This window comes from Mobula birostris, chromosome 11 (assembly GCF_030028105.1).
Source record: "Mobula birostris isolate sMobBir1 chromosome 11, sMobBir1.hap1, whole genome shotgun sequence".
Classification (NCBI taxonomy): domain Eukaryota; kingdom Metazoa; phylum Chordata; class Chondrichthyes; order Myliobatiformes; family Myliobatidae; genus Mobula; species Mobula birostris.
The window spans coordinates 26998245-27018091 of NC_092380.1; the positions used below are offsets into that span (position 1 = coordinate 26998245).

Genomic DNA, 19847 nt, shown 5'->3' on the forward strand with positions numbered 1-19847 from the left:
CAGAGGCTCCATCTTCCTCTCACCCCAACCCTCCCCTCTCCATTGACACCCCCAGCCTCCCCCCTCCCCCCTCTGATCCCAGCTCTCATCTGTGCCGGGTCTTTACCATCCCCTCCGACCTTCAACTGTCGGAGGCAGAACGCTCTGTCCTCAGTAAGGGCCTCACCTTTGTTCCCCTTCGCCCACATCTCAGCGAGTTCCGTGTTCGCCATGATGCGGAACTTTTCTTCCGCCGTCTCCATCTCCGAGCCTACTTCTTCGGCAAGGACTCTTCCACCCCCACCGATGACCCTTTCTCCCCTCTTCAACCCTCATCTTCTTCATGGACACCCCGCTCTGGTCTTCTGCCTGCTCTGGATCTCTTTATTGCTAACTGCCGACGGGACATCAACGGTCTTGACTTCACCGCACCTTGTCCCCATTCCAACCTCACTCCGGAACGCTCTGCTCTCCACTCCCTCCGCACTAATCCTAACCTTACTATTAAACCCGCCGATAAGGGGGGTGCTGTTGTAGTCTGGCGTACTGACCTCTACCTTGCCGAGGCACAGCGACAACTCGCGAATACCTCCTCTTATTTACCCCTCGATCGTGACACTAAGGAGCACAAGGCCATTGTCTCCCACACCATCACCGACTTTTTCCGCTCAGGGGATCTCCCATCCACTGCTACCAACCTTACAGTTCCCACACCTCGCACTTCCTGTTTCTACCTCCTACCCAAGATCCACAAACCTGCCTGTCCTGGCAGATCTATTGTCTCAGCTTGCTCCTGCCCCACTGAATTCGTTTCTGCATACCTCGACACGGTTTTATCCCCCCTTGTTCAATCCCTTCCTACCTATGTTCGTGACACTTCTCACGCTCTTAAACTTTTCGATGATTTTAAGTACCCTGGCCCCCACCGCTTTATTTTCACCATGGATGTCCAGTCCTTATATACTTCCATCCCCCATCAGGAAGGTCTCAAAGCTCTACGCTTCTTTTTGGATTCCAGACCTAATCAGTTCCCCTCTACCACCACTCTGCTCTGTCTAGCGGAATTAGTCCTTACTCTTAATAATTTCTCCTTTGGCTCCACCCACTTCCTCCAAACTAAAGTTGTAGCTATGGGCACCCGTATTGGTCCTAGCTATGCCTGCCTTTTTGTTAGCTTTGTGGAACAATCTATGTTCCGTGCCTATTCTGGTATTTGTCCCCCACTTTTCCTTCACTACATCGACGACTGCATTGGCGCTGCTTCCTGCACACATGCAGAGCTCGTTGACTTTATTAACTTTGCCTCCAACTTTCACCCTGCCCTCAAGTTTACCTGGTCCATTTCCGACTCCTCCCTCCCCTTTCTAGATCTTTCTGTCTCTGTCTCTGGAGACAGCTTATCCACTGATGTCTACTATAAGCCTACTGACTCTCACAGCTATCTGGACTATTCCTCTTCTCACCCTGTCTCTTGCAAAAACGCCATCCCCTTCTCGCAATTCTTCCGTCTCCACCGCATCTGCTCTCCGGATGAGGCTTTTCATTCCAGGACGATGGAGATGTCCTCCTTTTTTAAAGAAAGGGGCTTCCCTTCCTCCACTATCAACTCTGCTCTTAAACGCATCTCCCCCATTTCACGTACATCTGCTCTCACTCCATCCTCCCGCCACCCCACTAGGAATAGGGTTCCCCTGGTCCTCACCTACCACCCCACCAGCCTCCGGGTCCAACATATTATTATCCGTAACTTCCACCACCTCCAACGGGATCCCACCACTAAGCACATCTTTCCCTCCCCCCCCTTGCAGGGATCGCTCCCTACACAACTCCCTTGTCCATTCGTCCCCCCCATCCCTCCCCACTGATCTCCCTCCTGGCACTTATCCGTGTAAGCGGAACAAGTGCTACACATGCCCTTACACTTCCTCCCTTACTACCATTTATGGCCCCAAACAGTTCTTCCAGATGAGGCGACACTTCACCTGTGAGTCGGCTGGGGTGATATACTGCGTCCAGCGCTCCCGATGTGGCCTTTTATATATTGGCAAGACCCGACGCAGACTGGGAGACCACTTTGCTGAACATCTACGCTCTGTCCGCCAGAGAAAGCAGGATCTCCCAGTGGCCACACATTTTAATTCCACATCCCATTCCCATTCTGACATGTCTATCCACGGCCTCCTCTACTGTAAAGATGAAGCCACACTCAGGTTGGAGGAACAACACCTTATATTCCTTCTGGGTAGCCTCCAACCTGATGGCATGAACATCGACTTCTCTAACTTCCGCTAATGCCCCACCTCCCCCTTGTACCCCATCTGTTACTTATTTTTATACACACATTCTTTCTCTCACTCTCCTTTTTCTCCCTCTGTCCCTCTGAATATACCCCTTGCCCATCCTCTGGGTCCCCCCCCCACTTGTCTTTCTTCCCCGGACCTCCTGTCCCATGATCCTCTCGTATCCCTTTTGCCTATCACCCGTCCAGATCTTGGCTCCATCCCTCCCTCTCCTATCTTCTCCTATCATTTTGGATCTCCCCCTCCCGCTCCAACTTTCAAATCCCTTACTCACTCTTCCTTCAGTTAGTCCTGACGAAGGGTCTCGGCCTGAAACGTCGACTGCACCTCTTCCTACAGATGCTGCTTGGCCTGCTGCGTTCACCAGCAACTTTTATGTGTGTTGTTATGTGGTTTTTGTTAGTTTTTCAGTCTTGGTCTGTCTTGTGTTTCTGTAATGTCACACCGGAGGAATATTGTATAATTTTTTAATGCATGCATTACTAAATGACAATAAAAGAGGACTGCATGTCCTCATAATTAATCTAATCTCGCTCAGAAGTGTTTCTTCGCTCTTGAAATAGCTCTCAGCAATCATACCTGGTTTTCTTGCACAGACCTGGGTCACCATACTTCAATGCCACAGATTTAGTTCTCAGCAGACAACGAACCTCCTGGTTCATCCATGGCATTTGGTTTGGGAATGTACAGCAAGTTTTTGTAGGCACACATTCATCCACATAGGTTTTAATAAAGTCAGTGACAACTGCAGCATACTCATCCAGCTTCAAAGATGAATCCCTGAATACAGTCCAGATCACCGATTCAAAGCAGTCTTGTAAGCACTCCGGTATTCCCCTGGTCCATACCTTTGTGGTCCTCACTACTGGTGCTGCAGTAATTTGCACATTGCAGTTTGCCTATTGCCACAATAGGTCAACGGCAGATGCAATCTCAATGGCTCTCCACATGGCTTCAGACCACCTGGACAACACAAACACCAATGTCAGGATGCTGTTCATCGACTATAGCGCAGCATTTAATACCATCATTCCCACAATCCTGATTGAGAAGTTGCAGAACCTGGGCCTCTGTACCTCCATCTGCAATTGAATTGTTGACTTCATAACTGGAAGACCACAGTCTGTGTGGATTGGTGATAACATATCCTCCTCGCTGACTGTCAACACTGGCGCACCTCAGGGGTGTGTGTTTAGCTCACAGCTCTACACTCTGTATACACATGACTGTGTGGCTAGGCATAGCTCAAATACCAAATACAAATTTGCTGACGATACAACCATTGTTGGTAGAATCTGAGGTGGTGACGAGAGGGTGTACAGGAGTGAAATATGCCAACTAGTGGAATGGTACCGCAGCAACAACCTGGCACTCAACATCAGTAAGACGAAAGAGCTGATTGTAGACTTCAGGAAGGGTAAGACAAAAGAACACATATCAATCCTCATAGAAGGATCAGAAGTAGAGAGTGAGCAGCTTCAAGTTCCTGGACATCAAGATCTCTGAGGATCTAACCTGGTCCCAACATATTCATGTAGTCATAAAGATGGCAAGACAGCGGCTATACTTTATTAGGAATTTGAAGAGATTTGGCATGTCAACAAATACACACAAAAACTATTATAGTTGTACCATGGAGAGCATTCTGACAGGCTGCATCACTGTCTGGTATGGAGAGGCTACTGCACAGGACTGAAAGAAGCTGCAGAAGGTTGTAAATCTTATCAGCTCCATCTTGGGCACTAGCCTACAAAGCACCCAGGACATCTTTAGAGAGTGGTGTCTCAGAAAGGCAGCATCCATTATTAAGGACCTCCAGCACCCAGGGCATGTCCTTTTCTCACTGTTACCATCGGGTCATCATCATCATCAGGTGCCATGCCCAGTTTGAGCTTTGACTGCCATGGCCCACACACTCCTGTTTCGGGTCAAGTGGATCAATTCATTGGTATTCATTTCCAGTTCTCTGGCTGCTGTCTCCATCATCATTTGTCTTTGTCTCCCTCTTGCTTTCTTCCCTTCAGTCTTTCCAATAATTACCATGCATTCTAACTCCTCTTTCCTAATCACATGTCCAATGAAGTTATGTTGCCTTTCCATGATCTCACACATTATTTCTCTTCTTGTGTTTGCTCTGTTCATGACATCCTTGTTAGATATTTGTTTCGTCCATGATATTCTTTGCATCCTCCTCAAAAACCACATCTCTGCTGCTACAATTCGTTTCCTCATGTTACTGGATAGTGTCCAACATTCTGAGCCATATAACATAACTGGATAAACATAACATTTCAGTACTCTGAGGCGGGTTGTCATGCCTAGTTTAGTATTGATCAGTGTCTTCTTCATTCTCGTAAAGGTGTCTTTTGCCATCTCTATTCTTCTTTTAATGTCCATGTCGCACCTGCCATCTGATGTCACCCAGCTTCTCAAGTAGCAAAAGTCCTGTACTTGTTTTATGTCTTCCCCATTTACTCTCAGCCTGCAAATAGGAATCTCCTTCTTTTTGGATATCACCATACATTGTCTTTTTGCAATTGATAGATAGACCCATTTTTGTACTTTCTTCAACAATTGTATCAATTAAGTCTTGTAGTTCTTCCTCCGTACTTGCAATTAACACAGTGTCATCTACATATCTGAAATTATTGATGTTTTCACCGCCAACTTTGATTCCCAAGATGTCTCATTTTCTGTAGTATTGTTTCACTGTACACATTAAATAAATCAGGGAAGAAAACATACCCTTGTCTAACGCCTCTCTTGATTTTCGTAAACTGACTCACTTCTCCATCTATTCTTACAGCAGCAGTTTGTTCTCAGTACAGATTTCTGATTAGGCGGAGGTCTTTCGAATCTAGATCTAGAGTTTTCTGTAATATTTCAAATAACTTATTGTACTTCACTTTATCAAATGCTCTTGTGTAGTCGATAAAACAAACAAACAAATCTTTTTGCACTTGAATAGCTCGTTCTGATAGTATCCTTAACATCAATAATGTGTTTCTTGTACCTTTGTCTTTCACAAAACCACATTGTTCTTTACCTATTTCAGCTTGTATCTTACTTTTAGCTCATCAAAATCCTTAGAAGTATCTTGGTGATATGACTCATTAAACTTATGGTCCTATGTAATTCACATTCTGTTGCTCCAGGTTTCTTAGGAAGAGTGATAAGTACTGATTTTTTTCATCTCTTCTGGTATTATTCCAGTCTCATAAATGTCATTGATTAAATCAGTAAGTTTTTCAATCCCATAATCATCAAGGGTGATAATTTGTTCTATTACTAATTCATCAGGACCTGCTGCCTTTCCTTTCTTCATCTTATTTATTGCATTACGAACTTCTGATTTTAAAATACTTGGACCCTCGATGTTTTTCTCAATTTATGGTTTTTCGCCTCGATCATCTTCAAACAATTCCTGAAAATACTCAAACAACAGGAATTCTGCAGATGCCTGAATATACTCAGTCCACCTGTTCATAATCTCATCTTTTTCCATGATAATGGTACTGTCCTTTGTTTTCAAACATCCACTTGAAGAACAGAGGAGCTTTTTACCAGTGATATTCTTGATCTGTTGATGTAACCTTTTTGGATCAGTAATAGGGATGTTTTCTATTTGCTAACATTCCTGGTTTAACCTTTCTTCCTTGGCTTTTTGACGTAAGCTTTTAACTCTTTTTTTCTAAGGACTTAGATTCTATAGGATTTGCTTTCTTCCGTCTCCTTTCTTCCATTAAATTTTTGATTTCATCTGTCATCCATTTATTCTTTGTGCTTTTTTCTTTTTTAGGAATCACTGACTTTGCTGATTCTACCAAGGCATCCTTTGGAGAGTTAAATTTCATTTCTGCATGATTGCTATCATCTTCAACAGATTCTGTTTCTAGACTTTGAAATCTATTCCTTATTTCAATTGTAAATTTTTGTCTTAAGTTTTCTTCTTTAATTAATGGCAAGTAGTCAAGGGATTGTTCAGGTTTTTGCTTCTTTAGTTTTTTAAGTTTTACTTTTACATGACATACTACTGGGTTATGGTCACTATTACAGTCTGCACCTGGATATGTTTTGCATTGAGTCACTGAGTTTCTAAATCTTTGGATTATAGTAATAAAGTCAATTTGATTTCTAGTGTTATCACCTGGACTTTTCCAGGTCCACAAGTGTCTTAGGTGGTTTTTAAAGTAGGTATTCATAATGACCTGATTATTCATCTTGCACCATTCTACCCGTTTCTCACCTCTTTCATTTCTTTCCCCTAGTCCAAATTTTTCTATGGCAGTGGTCCCCAACCACCGGGCCACAAAGCGTGCGTTACCGGGCCGTGAGGAAACGATATGATTTGGTGATAGGAGTCAGCTGCACCTTTCTTCATTCCCTGTCACAGCCTCTGCTGAGTTTGAACGCATGCGAGGTCATTACTCACGCGTCATCCATGTCAGTGCGGGAAGGAGATCAACTCCTTGAGCTTGCAAATGATGGCGGGCTGAAAAGTATGTTTGACATAACATCTCTGCCGGCATTCTGGATCAAAGTCAAGGCTAAATATCCTGAGATAGCCACAAAAGCACTGAAAACGTTGCTTCCAACATTTTTCTGCGAAGTGGAGTTTTCTGCAATGAATGCAACGAAAACTAAATTGCGGAATAGACTGGACTTAAGGAACCCCCTTGGAGTATCGCTGTCTCCCATCACCCCTCGATAGGACCGTCTTGTTGCAGGGAAACAAGCCCAGGGCTCCCACTGATTCAGCGATATTGGTGTGTTGCAATAATTTTATATGTTCATACGGGGAAAATATGTGCTGTGTGTTTAATATCCAAACGTTACTTAAAATGTTATGATGCTATTGACTTACTTATATAACCATATAACAATTACAGCACGGAAACAGGCCGTCTCGGCCCTTCTAGTCCGTGCTGAATGCTACTCTCACCTAGTCCCACCGACCTGCACTCAGCCCATAACCCTCCATTCCTTTCCTGTCCATATACCTATACAATTTTCCTTTAAATGATAATATCAAACCTGCCTCTACCACTTCTACTGGAAGTTTGTTCAACACTTACTTCAAGCTCCCCTGTCCTCCCCTGATAATTGACTTATCGCTATATTCATGTGAGGAAAATATGCGCTGCGTGTTTAATATTAAATTCATTAGATAAATCCTTTTAGAAACGAAATTGAATGTATTAGCCACTCATCACCTATATTCCGGTCGTGATTAACACCCCCCCCCCCCCGAACAGAATCGCCAAAAACGATTTGTAGAAAAAAATCAACAGGTACACGCATGCGCACTGGTGCCTGCGCAAGGCTTCATGGTCATTGTAGTCTTTCTCTGGGTAAACACAACGTATTTGGCTGCTACTCTTGTCCGTTGGCAACCCTACTCCCCCCCACCCCGGTCGGCTGGTCCGCAAGAATATTGTCAATATTAAACTGGTCTGCAGTGCAAAAAAGGTTGGGGACCCCTTTTCTATGGTATTTCCATCAGCACCTTGTGCTACTGTAGCATTTAGATCTCCCATGACAATAACAATATCTTGAGATTTGCATCCATTCTTTGCTTGTTCAAGCTCTTCATAGAATTTATCTATATCCTCATTTGTTCCATCTGTTTTTGGTGCATATACCCGTATAATTGCTAAATCAAATGGTTGTCCTCTGAATCTAACAAGGAGCACTCTTTCTGATATTGCCCAATGTCCTAAAACACTTTTTGCCATGTTTTCATCCATAAGAATTCCTACTCCATCAGTATGGGATGTTCCACAAGAATAAATTAGTGTTTTATTTCTATTCTGGCACGTTCCAGCACCTATCCAACAAACTTCGCTAATTCCCATGATATTAATCTTTAGCCTTTCCATTTCATTTATCGTATTGTCCAATCTTCCTGCTTGATATAGGGTTCTTACATTCCAAGTGGCAATAATTTTCTTTTGTGTTACTTGAATTTTATGAGCAGTAGGTTGGTGACAGTCGGGGATTCCCTGCTGACCAGAATCAACCCTACCGAGCGAAGCATCTTCAGAATTGTCTTGAAGATCCTCTTGACGCTGTTGTTGTGTGATACATTTTGTGAGTTTGGCCATGGTTTTCTTAGCAAATAGATTCTAGGAAACCTAGTATCTAGCAACGGTGGTTTGCTATTGCCTTCCATTGGGCGAACTAAAGAAATCGCCAATTTCTCTTCCTAAATGTTCATCTGCCTGTACTATAACCATTGACATTTGAGGTCCTAGCTCACCCGCCTTCTCCATCATAAGTTCAGTTACTGAACCTGCTGGATCTGCCGTTGGCTTTCGCTCGTATCCTGAGCAGGAACCCTTGCAGGTGCCACTTTTCCAGGTCAGAGCGGCCCTGGGTGCAATGAATGACTAAGGGGTAACTCCACTTTTCCCAAAGCTCTGAAAGTCCTGAATTAGAGCCTCATCACTGGTTGCAGTTTAGAGTCATACCCAGGACAATACCATCAGGTAGGAGGTACAGAAGCCTGAAGGCACACACTCAGCGATTCAGGAACAGCTTCTTCCCCTCTGCCATCCGCTTCCTAAATGGACTTTGAAGCTTTGGACACTACCTCACTTTTTTAATATACAGTATTTCTGTTTTTGCACGTTTTAAAAAATCTATTCAATATACGTAATTAATTTACTTGTTTATTTATTATGTTTTATTTAATTTATATTTTTTCATCTCTGCTATATTATGTATTCCTGCTAAAACATTGTTTACTTTTACATTTACATTTACATCATTTATTATTACATTGTAATTTGTCCCTTACTCTGCCTATTGTCTTGTTTATTAATTATTGTGCTGTCTTGCACTGTTTTGTGCACTTTATTTAGTCCCGTGCAGGTCTGAAGTCTAATGTAGTTTTGTGTTGTTTCAGGTAGTCTAGTGTAGACTACCTGTTGTTTCATGTAGCACCATGGTCCTGGAGGATTGTTGTTTCGTTTTTTACTGTGTACTGTACCTGCAGTTATGGTTGAAATGACAATAAAAGTGACTTGACTTGACTTGATTGAACTGCTGCTGCTAAGTTAACAAATTTCATGTCACATGCTGGTGATAATAAACCTGATTCTGATTCTCATTCTTCAGCCTCTGCCTATGCTGAGGGAGAGCAGAAATACAGCTAGGTGATCAGACTTTCCGAAGTGTGAGCGTGCAGTAGCATGGTAAGCACTATTAATGGTGGTGTAACAGTGGTCCACTGTGTTGTTTGCTCTGGTACTACAAGTGATTTATTGATGATAGTTGTTTAGTGACCTTTTCAAGCTGGCCTGGTTAAAATCCCCCAAAGTGATGGTGAAGGCGTCAGGGTGTGCTGTTTCGTGCATGTTGATTCCATTGCTCAGATCATCTGGAACCTGTTTGACATTGGCCTGAAGTGGAATGTACACCACTAGCAAAATGATTGCTGAAATCTCCCATGGCAGGTAAAATGGCCGACACTTCATTACCTGGTATTCCAGGTCTGGTGAGCAGAATTGGAACATCACTGACACATTTGTGCACCAAGAGGAATTGATCATGAGGCATACACCTCCAGCTTTGCTTTTGAGAGACTCAGCAGTAATTTCCACTGCCTAAGAAGAGCATGGTAACCTGCCTTAATCACTACATCCACAATGCTGAAGTGTTTTGAGAGATTGGTGATGAACCATATCAACTCCTGCCAGAGAAGCGACTTGTATCCACTCCAGTTTGCCTACCAGCACACCAGGTCCACAAGAGATGCCATTAAGCACATCTACACGAAGCATTGTTGCAGGAAAGCAGCTTTCATCAGGGACCCCCGCCACCCAGGACATGCTCTCTTCTCGCTGCCGCCATCAGGAAGAAGCTACAGGAGCCTCAGGACTCACACCACCAGGTTCAGGAACAGTTGTTACCCCTCAGCCATCAGGCTGTTGAAACAAAGGGGATAACTTCACTCAACTTCACTTTCCTCATCATTGAGACGTTCCCTCAACCAAAGGACTCTTCATCTCATGTTCTCAATATTTATTGTTTATTTATTTATTTATTATTTCTTTCATTTGTATTTGCACAGTTTGTTGTCTTTTGCACACTGGTTGAGCACCCAAGTTGATGTGATCTTTCATTGATTCTATTATGGTTATTATTCTATTAAGGATTTATTGAATATGCCAGCAAGAAAATGAATCTCAGGGTTGTATATAGTAACATATCCAGTACTGTGCAAAAGTCTTAGGCATATGTATATACCTATGGTGCCCAAGAGTTTTGCACGGTTCTGTGTTTGTCAACGTGGGACAGGGAATGAGTTTGTAAATCAGACAGGAGCAAAGGATGTAAGGAACGGCGAGGGTGGAGCGCGCAGGAGGGGTGTGGGTTAGGTGGCAGAAATGGAGTAGCAGGGGTGGGTGGTGGCGTGGGTGCAGACACACCCAGCCCTGAGACACCAGGCAAGGTTATTTGATTCCAAACAAATGGTTAATTGACCATTACAGAATGGCTCTCTGGTACTTCCGGCTCCCTGCCCTCTCCCTGCCTCTGTCCCACTCTCAGTCCACAATAGAGACCCATATCAGAATCAGGTTTATCATCACTCAAGTATATTAGATTAGATATTAGATTATGAAGACACGTAGTCCTCTTTTATTGTCATTTAGTAATGCATGCATTAAGAAATGATACAATATTTCCTCTGGTGTGATATCACAAAACACAGGGCGGACCAAGACTGAAAAAAACTAACAAAGCCACACAATTATAACATATAGTTACATCACTGCAACAATATCATAACTTGAAGAAGTCCATGAGCACAGTAAAAGTTCAAAGTCTCTCAAATGTCCCACATCTCACACAGACGGACAGAAGGAAGAAAAACTCTCCCTGCCATACCCGACATCGGTCCGACTCTGAGTCATCCGAAAACTTCAAGCTCTGATCAGCTCTCCGACACCGAGTACTGAGCGCCATCTCTATCCGAACGATTCGACCTCCTTCTCGGTTGCCAACAGCAGGCAGAGCCAGGGATTTTGAGGCCTTCTCTCCGAAAGATTCCCGACCGCGCAGTAACGACAGCAGCGAACGAGCGTTTCAGAAATTTTTCCAGATGTTCCTCTGTACTTTTACGTCCATCTCCATCAAATCAGAATTGTCCACAGCCCCTATTTAACAGATACAATATCATTTTTCATTGGAAAAATTGTGAAGTCATTCAAAGTTCTACCCATGTCATAACTCAAGCCTATGTTGCCTTGTGTTTAACATCTTTAACTTATTGTTCTGATCACTCCATAATTCTTTCCTCTCACTATCTTTGTGTATAGTGGGCATTATGTTACAGGGAGTGAGTAACTGTATTGGAGGATGGGGACAGTGGACCTTCATGAGGGTGTTCCCACGGCTGACAATTTTAAAGTCTTTTCTTTGGAGCAGAGAAAACCGATGGGGGATTACATCTCATTTTACTGAGATGTAAAAATCGTGAGAGGCCTGGATAGGAAAGCAATATTGCATCTAATCATAAACACAGGAGTTGCTGGAAATTTTGATCAACACACACAAAATGCTGGAGGAACTCAGCAGGTCAGGCAGCATCTATGGAAAGGAATCATGAATTCAGTCCTGAAGAAGGCTCTCAGCTTGAGAAGTTGGCTGTTTCTTCCCTTCCATGGATGCTGCCTGACCTGCTGCATTCCTCCAGTATTTTGAGTGTGTTGCATCTTTTTCCCTCAGCAGAGAAATAAATGGCAAGCCAATACATATCTTGTGTAACTGTAGAATGGTTCAATTGGTAAATTAATTTATTTAAATAAAAGGGACATAATTTTCAGGTGATAGGAGAAAGTACAGTGGGAGATAACAGAGCGTTCTTTACACAGAGAATAGTGAGTGCATGGAACACCCTGCCAGGGGTGGTGGTAGAGACAGCTGCATTAGGAGCATTTAAGAAACACTTAGATAGGCACCTGGATGATAGAAAGAGGGAGGGCTATGTAGGAGGGAAGGGTTAGATTGATCTTAGAGTAGGTTAAAGATTGGCACAACACCGTGAGCCGGAGGGCCCGTATTGTGCTGAACTGTTCTATGCTATATTGTCACGCGTACCAAGGTAAAATGAAATGTCTTGCGTACAGATCAATTCAATACATAGTGCATTGGGGTAGTACAAGGTAATCAATAACAGAATGCAGAATAATGTTTTACAGTTATGAGAAAGTGCAGGTAGACAATAAGGTGCAAGGTTGGCGTGGGCAAGTTGAGTCTGGCACTATGAATGTGCACCATCCACTAGCAGGACCAGCCTTCCTCCTTGTTTCCACCACGCTCTTCAAAGCTCTATCAAAGTTCAGAGTAAATTTATTATCAAAGTACATGTAAATCACCATGTACATCCCTGAGATTCATTTTCTTTGAGCAATCACAATAAATCCAAGGATCTGCCAGCTGGTGCTGCAGTGGCATCAGCAGTGGGCCTCGAGGTGAGTTGTCCTGGGTTTGAATCTGGCTGGCGCCTTGTACACTTTCCTCACCCGTGCTGGGCTGAGCGTCGAGCTAGCAACTTGGCCTTGTAAAAACACAGACCAGATGCTAAACAAGCAGCAAGGTTGCTACCCGATGCAATAACACACAATAAAATCAGTGAAAGATGGGACCCAACAGGATGGACAAACAACCAACGTGCAAAAAAAAACAAACTGCAAATGCAAAAGGAAGAGAAAAATAATAAATAAGCAATAAATATCGAGAACGTGAGATGAGGAGTTGTTGAAAGTTCAGTGGGAACAGTTCAGTGATGGGGCAAGTGAAGCTAACCCCTTTGCTTCAGGAACTTGATGGTTCTCTTCTTTACTCTACGATAAATGGTCTGGTTTTCTTTAACTTTCTCATGGAGTCATCCAGTATGGAAACGGACCTTCAGCCCATCATTATCCATACTAGTCATCACATACCCAACCATGGTAGACTCATTTACCAGAATATGGCCCATAACCTATTGTCTTGGTGATTCAAGTGCTTGTTCAGAAACTTAAATCATGAAAGTACCTCATTCCACCATCCCCCTCAGACAGCATGTTTTAGATTTCAAACACCCTTCTCATATCCCCTCTAACCCTCTGAAGCCTTACCTTAAACCTATGCCTTTATTTACAGACACCTCCTGTATGGGAAACAGTTTCCCATTGAAGCCCCACATAAACATATGTGCCAGATCTTCCCTCTCTGCAGCTTCTTCCATTCCAAGTAGGAAGAACCTAGGAAACTGCTTTCTAAATGCCTGCTGAAGGAACTTGGGCAGTGTCTATGGAGGGCACTCGACATTTCTGATTGAAACCCTTCGGCCAGACTCGACCTGTAACAATGATTGTCCATTTTGCCCCACAGACACTGCCTGACCCACTGAGTTCCTCCAGCAGTCTGTTCTTATTTTTGCTTTGGATTGTAGCATCTGCCATTTGTAGCCCCTCTTTTCTCTAGTAAAACAGTCCATCCCAGGCATCTCCACTGCATCCTCTCGCATAATCTTGTCTATAATCCAGCAGACTGGTTCCTTCATTTTCTGGTTTGATTACAACTGAATCTTGACATCGCTCGTATCATCTGCAGAATCTCTTATGTGTGTGTGTGTATGTTGCTCATTCCAATAAATCTTTTTTTGCACCCTCCCTGCATGGGGTGACCAGTGACAATACGCAATTGTCCATTGTGGTCTAACCTGTATCTTGCAGCTGTTCACCTTGGAGAGCAAAACAATTGTAGATGCTTTAAAAACGGAAAGTGCTAAAAATATCCAGCATTGTGGACAGGGAAATGTCACAAAGAGAAATGTCTTAGAGTACCGAAACAAGCCAACCAAGTCTGTACTGATTTAGCAGCTGATTACACTAATCCTATGTTAATTCTCCTGCATTCCCACCAACTCCCCCCAGATTCTATCACTCGCAGTACACGAGCAGCAACTTACAGCGGCCAATTAACCTACCAGACACACATCTTTGGGTTGTGGGAGAAAACCGCAACATCGAGGGAGACCCGCGCAGTCACAGGGAGAATGTGTAAACCCTACACAGACAGCCCGAGGTCAGGATTGAACCTGAGTCTGGAGCTTCTACCAACTGTGTCTTCGTGTTTCAAGTGGATAATTGTAGGGAAGGGGGAGAGATAGAGTGAAAAAGGAAAGTTTTGTAAGACTGGAGACTAAGAGAGATGGGTTAACAAAAGCAGTGTTGAGTTGGGGTAACTAATGAATAACAAAAAGTTCTTTGGAGGTGAATGGAATCTGAACTGTCTAGATGAAAAAGTGAGAATGCTGTCACCAGTAGTTGTCTGAATTGTTGAATTAATCATTTATTCTGGAAGGTTATAACATGGTTTGTTGACAGGTGAGGTGCTTTGTTGGTCTTCACTAGAAGTGTGTAGGAGTCAAAGATGAAGAGTTGAGAATTAATGAAAGAGGCATGCAAGCTGGATGAAGGGCAAAGCAGTCAGACAAATTACTTTTGGTTTTCCCGAGTAGAGGAGACAGTATTGTGAGCCCTGAATGCCTTGGCAGTCTATTATCTTTCTCACTATATATCACATAGCTTAGTTTGGTATTATCTACAAATTTTGAAATTTGACCCGACACAAGTCATTTAAAAAATCTTCCAATTGTGCAATCTTAGGAACTGCAGTCTCCCTGCAACATTTATCAATCTCCTACAAACAACTGTTTTCAGGTTAATATTTTGTTCATATGACGTTAACCCCTTTATTTCATGCGTCCCAATTATTCCCTCTAGTCCCTTTGTTGGACGTTATAAGAAGGAAGTGGAATCCGTTTACTTAATGCCTTTCTTGGCCTCAGGACACACAAAGGACAGTGCAATGGTACAACTAGCAGACCTGCCATTTACAGTTCAGAGTTCTGGGTTCAATCCTCATCTTTGCTACTACCTGCACGGAGCTTGTATGTTCTCCCTGTGACTGAACGGGGTTTTCTCCAACATCCCAACGACACGTGAGGAATCGATTGGCTGCTGTAATCGTCGCTGATGCATTAATGAGTGGTAAAATCTGGGGCTGTTGATGAGACTATGGGGAGAACGAAATGGGATTAGCATAAATAATTGCTGAATAGTCTGTTCCTGTGTTGTATGACTCTATAATTTGCCCCCATATTGTCTGAGTGAAATGTCCTCTCTTCCCCTTTAATGCTTGAGCCAATGACCTAAAATCCACATTCCCCAGTTATTGATGTCCCTGCCAAGGGAAATGGTTCACTCTAAATACTTCCTTATTTATCAAGATACAGCGCAGAATACGCCCCTCCAGATCTTTGAGCCAAGCCACCCAGCAATCCCTGATATAGCCCTAGCCTAATCATGGGACAATTTACTATCACCAGTTAACCTACCAGCCCCCAATTTCTAATGCAGTGTCCAAATCCCTCACTGCTGGTGGCCTTGCCCATTACTGACCTTTCATTGCCCCCTCCTGTTTTCCCATTTCTCGGTGCCCTATCCTTTCCCCAGGACGTTATGCTCTGTCCTAATCGCCCATTTACCAAGATTGAGGGAATGTTACATGCAACTGAAAACTAGCACTGACCTGATGGGCTGAATGGAATATGGAAAGTGTTCTCCTTGTGACTGCATGGATTTCCTCTGGGTGCTCCAGTTTCCTCCCTCATTCCAAAGGTGTATGGTTATTAAGCCTACAAAGCCATTCTATACCCTCATCTTGGTCTCTCTGACCACGTCTCCAGAATGTTAATCCTAGTGTACTGACCGTTGCTGAAAACGGAGAAGCCAGTCATGAGGACCATCACTGTACGGTCTAATGAGGCAATCTCTGTACCTCAGGACCGTTTTGAATGAGCCGATTGGCAGATGTCCAAGGAGCCACGACAAAACAGAGTAGACACAGAGCTTGAGGAATGTGCCTCCTCTGTCATCTGTGAGTGTATAAACGATGTTGGTACCTGAAGAACGGCCATCTCACAGCCCAACCAGAAACCCTGGCTGAACATGGAGGTGCACTCCCTACTAAAAGCCCAGGACACTGCTTTCAAGTCTGGTGACAGAACAGCTCTCAGAGCAACCAGGAGAAATCTCATCTTAAGCATGAAGAAGGCAAAGACTGCCTACACACAAGAAATTCAGGACTACCTGTCTGATAATGATGTTGCTAGGCATCAAGGCCATTACTGACTACACACAGGAAAACGGTGTTGACTGTGCCAGTGACAGCGCCCCCCCCCCCCGCCCGATCCTCTAATCAACTTTTATGCATGCGGCAAGGCATGCAACACAACACTGGCCGTGAAAGCTACCCCACTCCCAGGTGAACAGCCACTGTCTATAACAGCGGCAGACATGAGAAGGACTCTGCAGAGAGTCTGCCCCTGTAAGGCGACTGGGTCAGAAAACATCCCAGGCTGAGTACTCAGGGTGTGTTTACACAAGCTCACTGATGTCTTATCGGACATCTTCAACTCTTCACTCATTCATGCTGCTATCTCCACATGCTTCAAATCAGCCACCATCATCCCTGTACCAAGGAATTCTACACCTGCAGAACTAAATAACTAGTGCCCAGTGGCACTGATGCCAATCGTCATGAAGGGCTTTGAATGGCTGATAATGGCACATATCAAAAACTCCATTCTTGCCATATTGGAAACTCACCAATATGCTTACCGAAGAAATGCCATGGCATCTGTCATGCACCTGGCCCTGACACACCTAGAAAGCAAGGACACATATGTCAGGATGCTGTTTCTAGATTTCATTTCGGCATTCAACACTATTGTCTCACTGACTTTGGAGAACAAACTACTACTACTCAGTCTAAAGACGCCACTGTGCAACGCGGTGTTGAACTTCCTAACCAATAGACCTCAGATAGTCAGGACGCACAGCTGTTCCTTCCTCCCCACCCCAGGGCTGCTGTAGTGGGGTTTATCACCAACAATGATGTGATGGCCTACAGAGAGGAGGTAGAAGAGCTTGAGGCCCCGTTCCAGGCAAATAACCTGTTCTTTAATGTCACTAAGACAAAGGAGATGTTTATCAACTTCAGGAGAACTCACACAACTCACACCCCCTTTTACATTGGTGGCACAGCAGTGGAAGCTGCACGCAGCTTCAAGCTCCTGGGAGAGCACATCTCACAAACCTCTCATGGTCCCAGAACACATCCTACACAGTCAAGAAAGCTCAGCAATGTCCCTACTTTCTGCAGAGACAGAAGAGGTTAGACTTTGCACATCCATACTCTGCCATTCTACATATGTGCAGTAGACAGCGTCCTAACAAGCTGCATCACTGCATGATACAGAAGCTATACTGTGGCAGACGGAAAGGCTTTACAATAAGTTGCCAAAACTGCCAACGCATCACTGGCACCAGCCTACCCACCGTCAAGGACACGTATACAGAAACTTGCCTGAAAACGGCCAGTAACATCATGAATAATGTCACGCACCCTGGTCGTGGGCTGTTTGTCTGACTCCCATCGGGGAGAAGGCTATGTATTATCCACACCAGGACCACCAGACTTAAAAACAGTTAACTGTCCCTAAGTAATAAGGCTGATCAACACCTCCTCCCACTAGTTTATTATTTCCCATCAGTCTAGTGTGCAGCCTAGTGTCACTTTATTGACATACAATCAATCTATGTATATAAGCTATTTTATGTATATATATTTTATTATTATTGTGTTCTTGACCTTTTGTGTTTTTTTAATGTTGCATCGGATCCAAAGTAACAATTATTTCGTATTAAATCGTGTAAGTTGTGGCCATGCTACGTTGGAACTGGAAGCATTGCAACACTTGTGGATTACCCAGTTGATTTGATTTGATTGACACCAAAAGACGTACTTCACTGGATGTTTCGATGTGCGTCTGACAAATAAAGCTAATCTTTATCCTTAAGTTTAAAAACCAGTGTAGTAACTGTGTAGTTATTGTTGTGATATAGAAACCTCTGCAAACGGGAATCTCCCACAAGCAGCAACGTGTAATGAGCTGAAGATTTAAGCTGTTCATTCAGGAATTAATAGTTTGACCAGGATGCCTCTTGTGCTAATTTTCAAACTAGCTTGTGAGACCTTGTGCAGTTTTGTGAAGACAGGTGTTGTGTGGTACACTGAAAGCTGTTGTAGCTCACCTGAGGGGCCTAGGACGTTCTCTGAAGTTGGGAGTAAGTTGAAGGAGGGATTGGGAGTTGGTGACATCGTGAGGGAGGAAAGTAGGGTAAATAAATGAAGGAAGAGCAAAAGATGGGCCTCATGCTGAGTGTTGAGTGAAAGTTGGAGCAGAAAGGAAGAACCAGGGAACTTGAGGGCCTGAGTGCTCTGGAGAACTGGCTGACTCTCGATGCCTCCTCTTGTGTGTTCCAGATGTTGCCAGGGCTGTCGAGCTCCTGGAGAAGTTACAGCGGAGTGGCAATGTCCCACCTCAGAAACTGCAGACATTGCAGCGGGTTCTTCAGAGCAAGTTCTGCTCTGCTATTAGAGAGGTCAGTGTCCAGTTCCTGACTCCCCCTACTGCGCTCGTGATGTGAATATCATCCCATAACCCTCCTCTTTTGCTGGTGCCCTCCCCCAATTCCCATTTCCTTCCCTGAAGCTCTGCTATCCGAGAGGTCAGTGCCCAGTTCCCGGTTGCCCCACTGTGCTCGTGACATGAATATCATCCTGTATCCCCGATTCCTGAGCGCCCTCCACCAATTCTCCTTTCCTTCCCTGAAGTTCATTTGCAGATTTTACTTTGACATCCCATTAACAATAAAAAAAAGGTTATGAAGCTTTAAAATTTTACACAGTACATGTTTATAATGTGGAGTGTTCTGCCCCAGGAATAGTTGGGATAAGTGTGAATGTTTTTATCAAGATTAAGTTGAATTGGAAAGATGTACTGATGATACTGGGTTGGGAAAAGAGTTATAGATCTGGCATGGACAGGTTAATTGGAAATTTTTGTTGTATGGTCTGTCTAATTTATCATGTCACATTGGGGAAAATGTTAATAATCTTTCAGTTTCACTATTTATGTTTGGAGTGGAATGGTGTGTGGTGATGCAGTGAGCCTCGGTCTCTGTTCCTTCTGATCAGTTCACACCACCACAACCTCACCATCCAAAACAGCTGAGCAGTTTGCTGTTTACGTTTCTGATACGAGTCCACCGTCCATAGCTTCCTCTTCTCTCTTCAAAATCCCGCATTGAGATGGGATCCGTCATGCTGCAGTGCATCCCTCCATCCTGTAGGGACACTGCCGGGCCACCCATCATGCACAATGCATCTGTATGTTCATGACATCATTTATAAATGCTAGAGCTTATAATGAAAGAAACAAATCTAGATAAGGACAGGCTTTCAGTGACTATTTCTCAGCTAACACTGCTTCATCTAAACTCTAAAGCCAATTTTCATTCCGCATGCACCTCCATGGGAGATGTACTAGTAATTTTTTGTCAAGTCTTGGAAGGCATTTGTGAAGCTAACTCTTGATTAGTAGTCCTGTTGTTATAATTATACCATGACGATGCCACAAGAGATATGTTGGTATTAGCTTATAAC

The 19847-nt window shown here is 43.8% G+C and overlaps 1 protein-coding gene across 2 annotated transcripts in view; it reads left to right on the forward strand.

The window, feature by feature from the left end:
• The window catches only part of lin7b (lin-7 homolog B (C. elegans)), a 39295-nt gene that overhangs the window by 8289 nt on the left and 11159 nt on the right, over nucleotides 1-19847 (forward strand). For both annotated transcript variants that reach the window (XM_072271960.1, XM_072271959.1), the window contains exon 2: nucleotides 18666-18784. In XM_072271960.1, the coding sequence (XP_072128061.1) occupies nucleotides 18666-18784 (119 nt within the window). The remainder of the gene's footprint in view (nucleotides 1-18665; nucleotides 18785-19847) is intronic.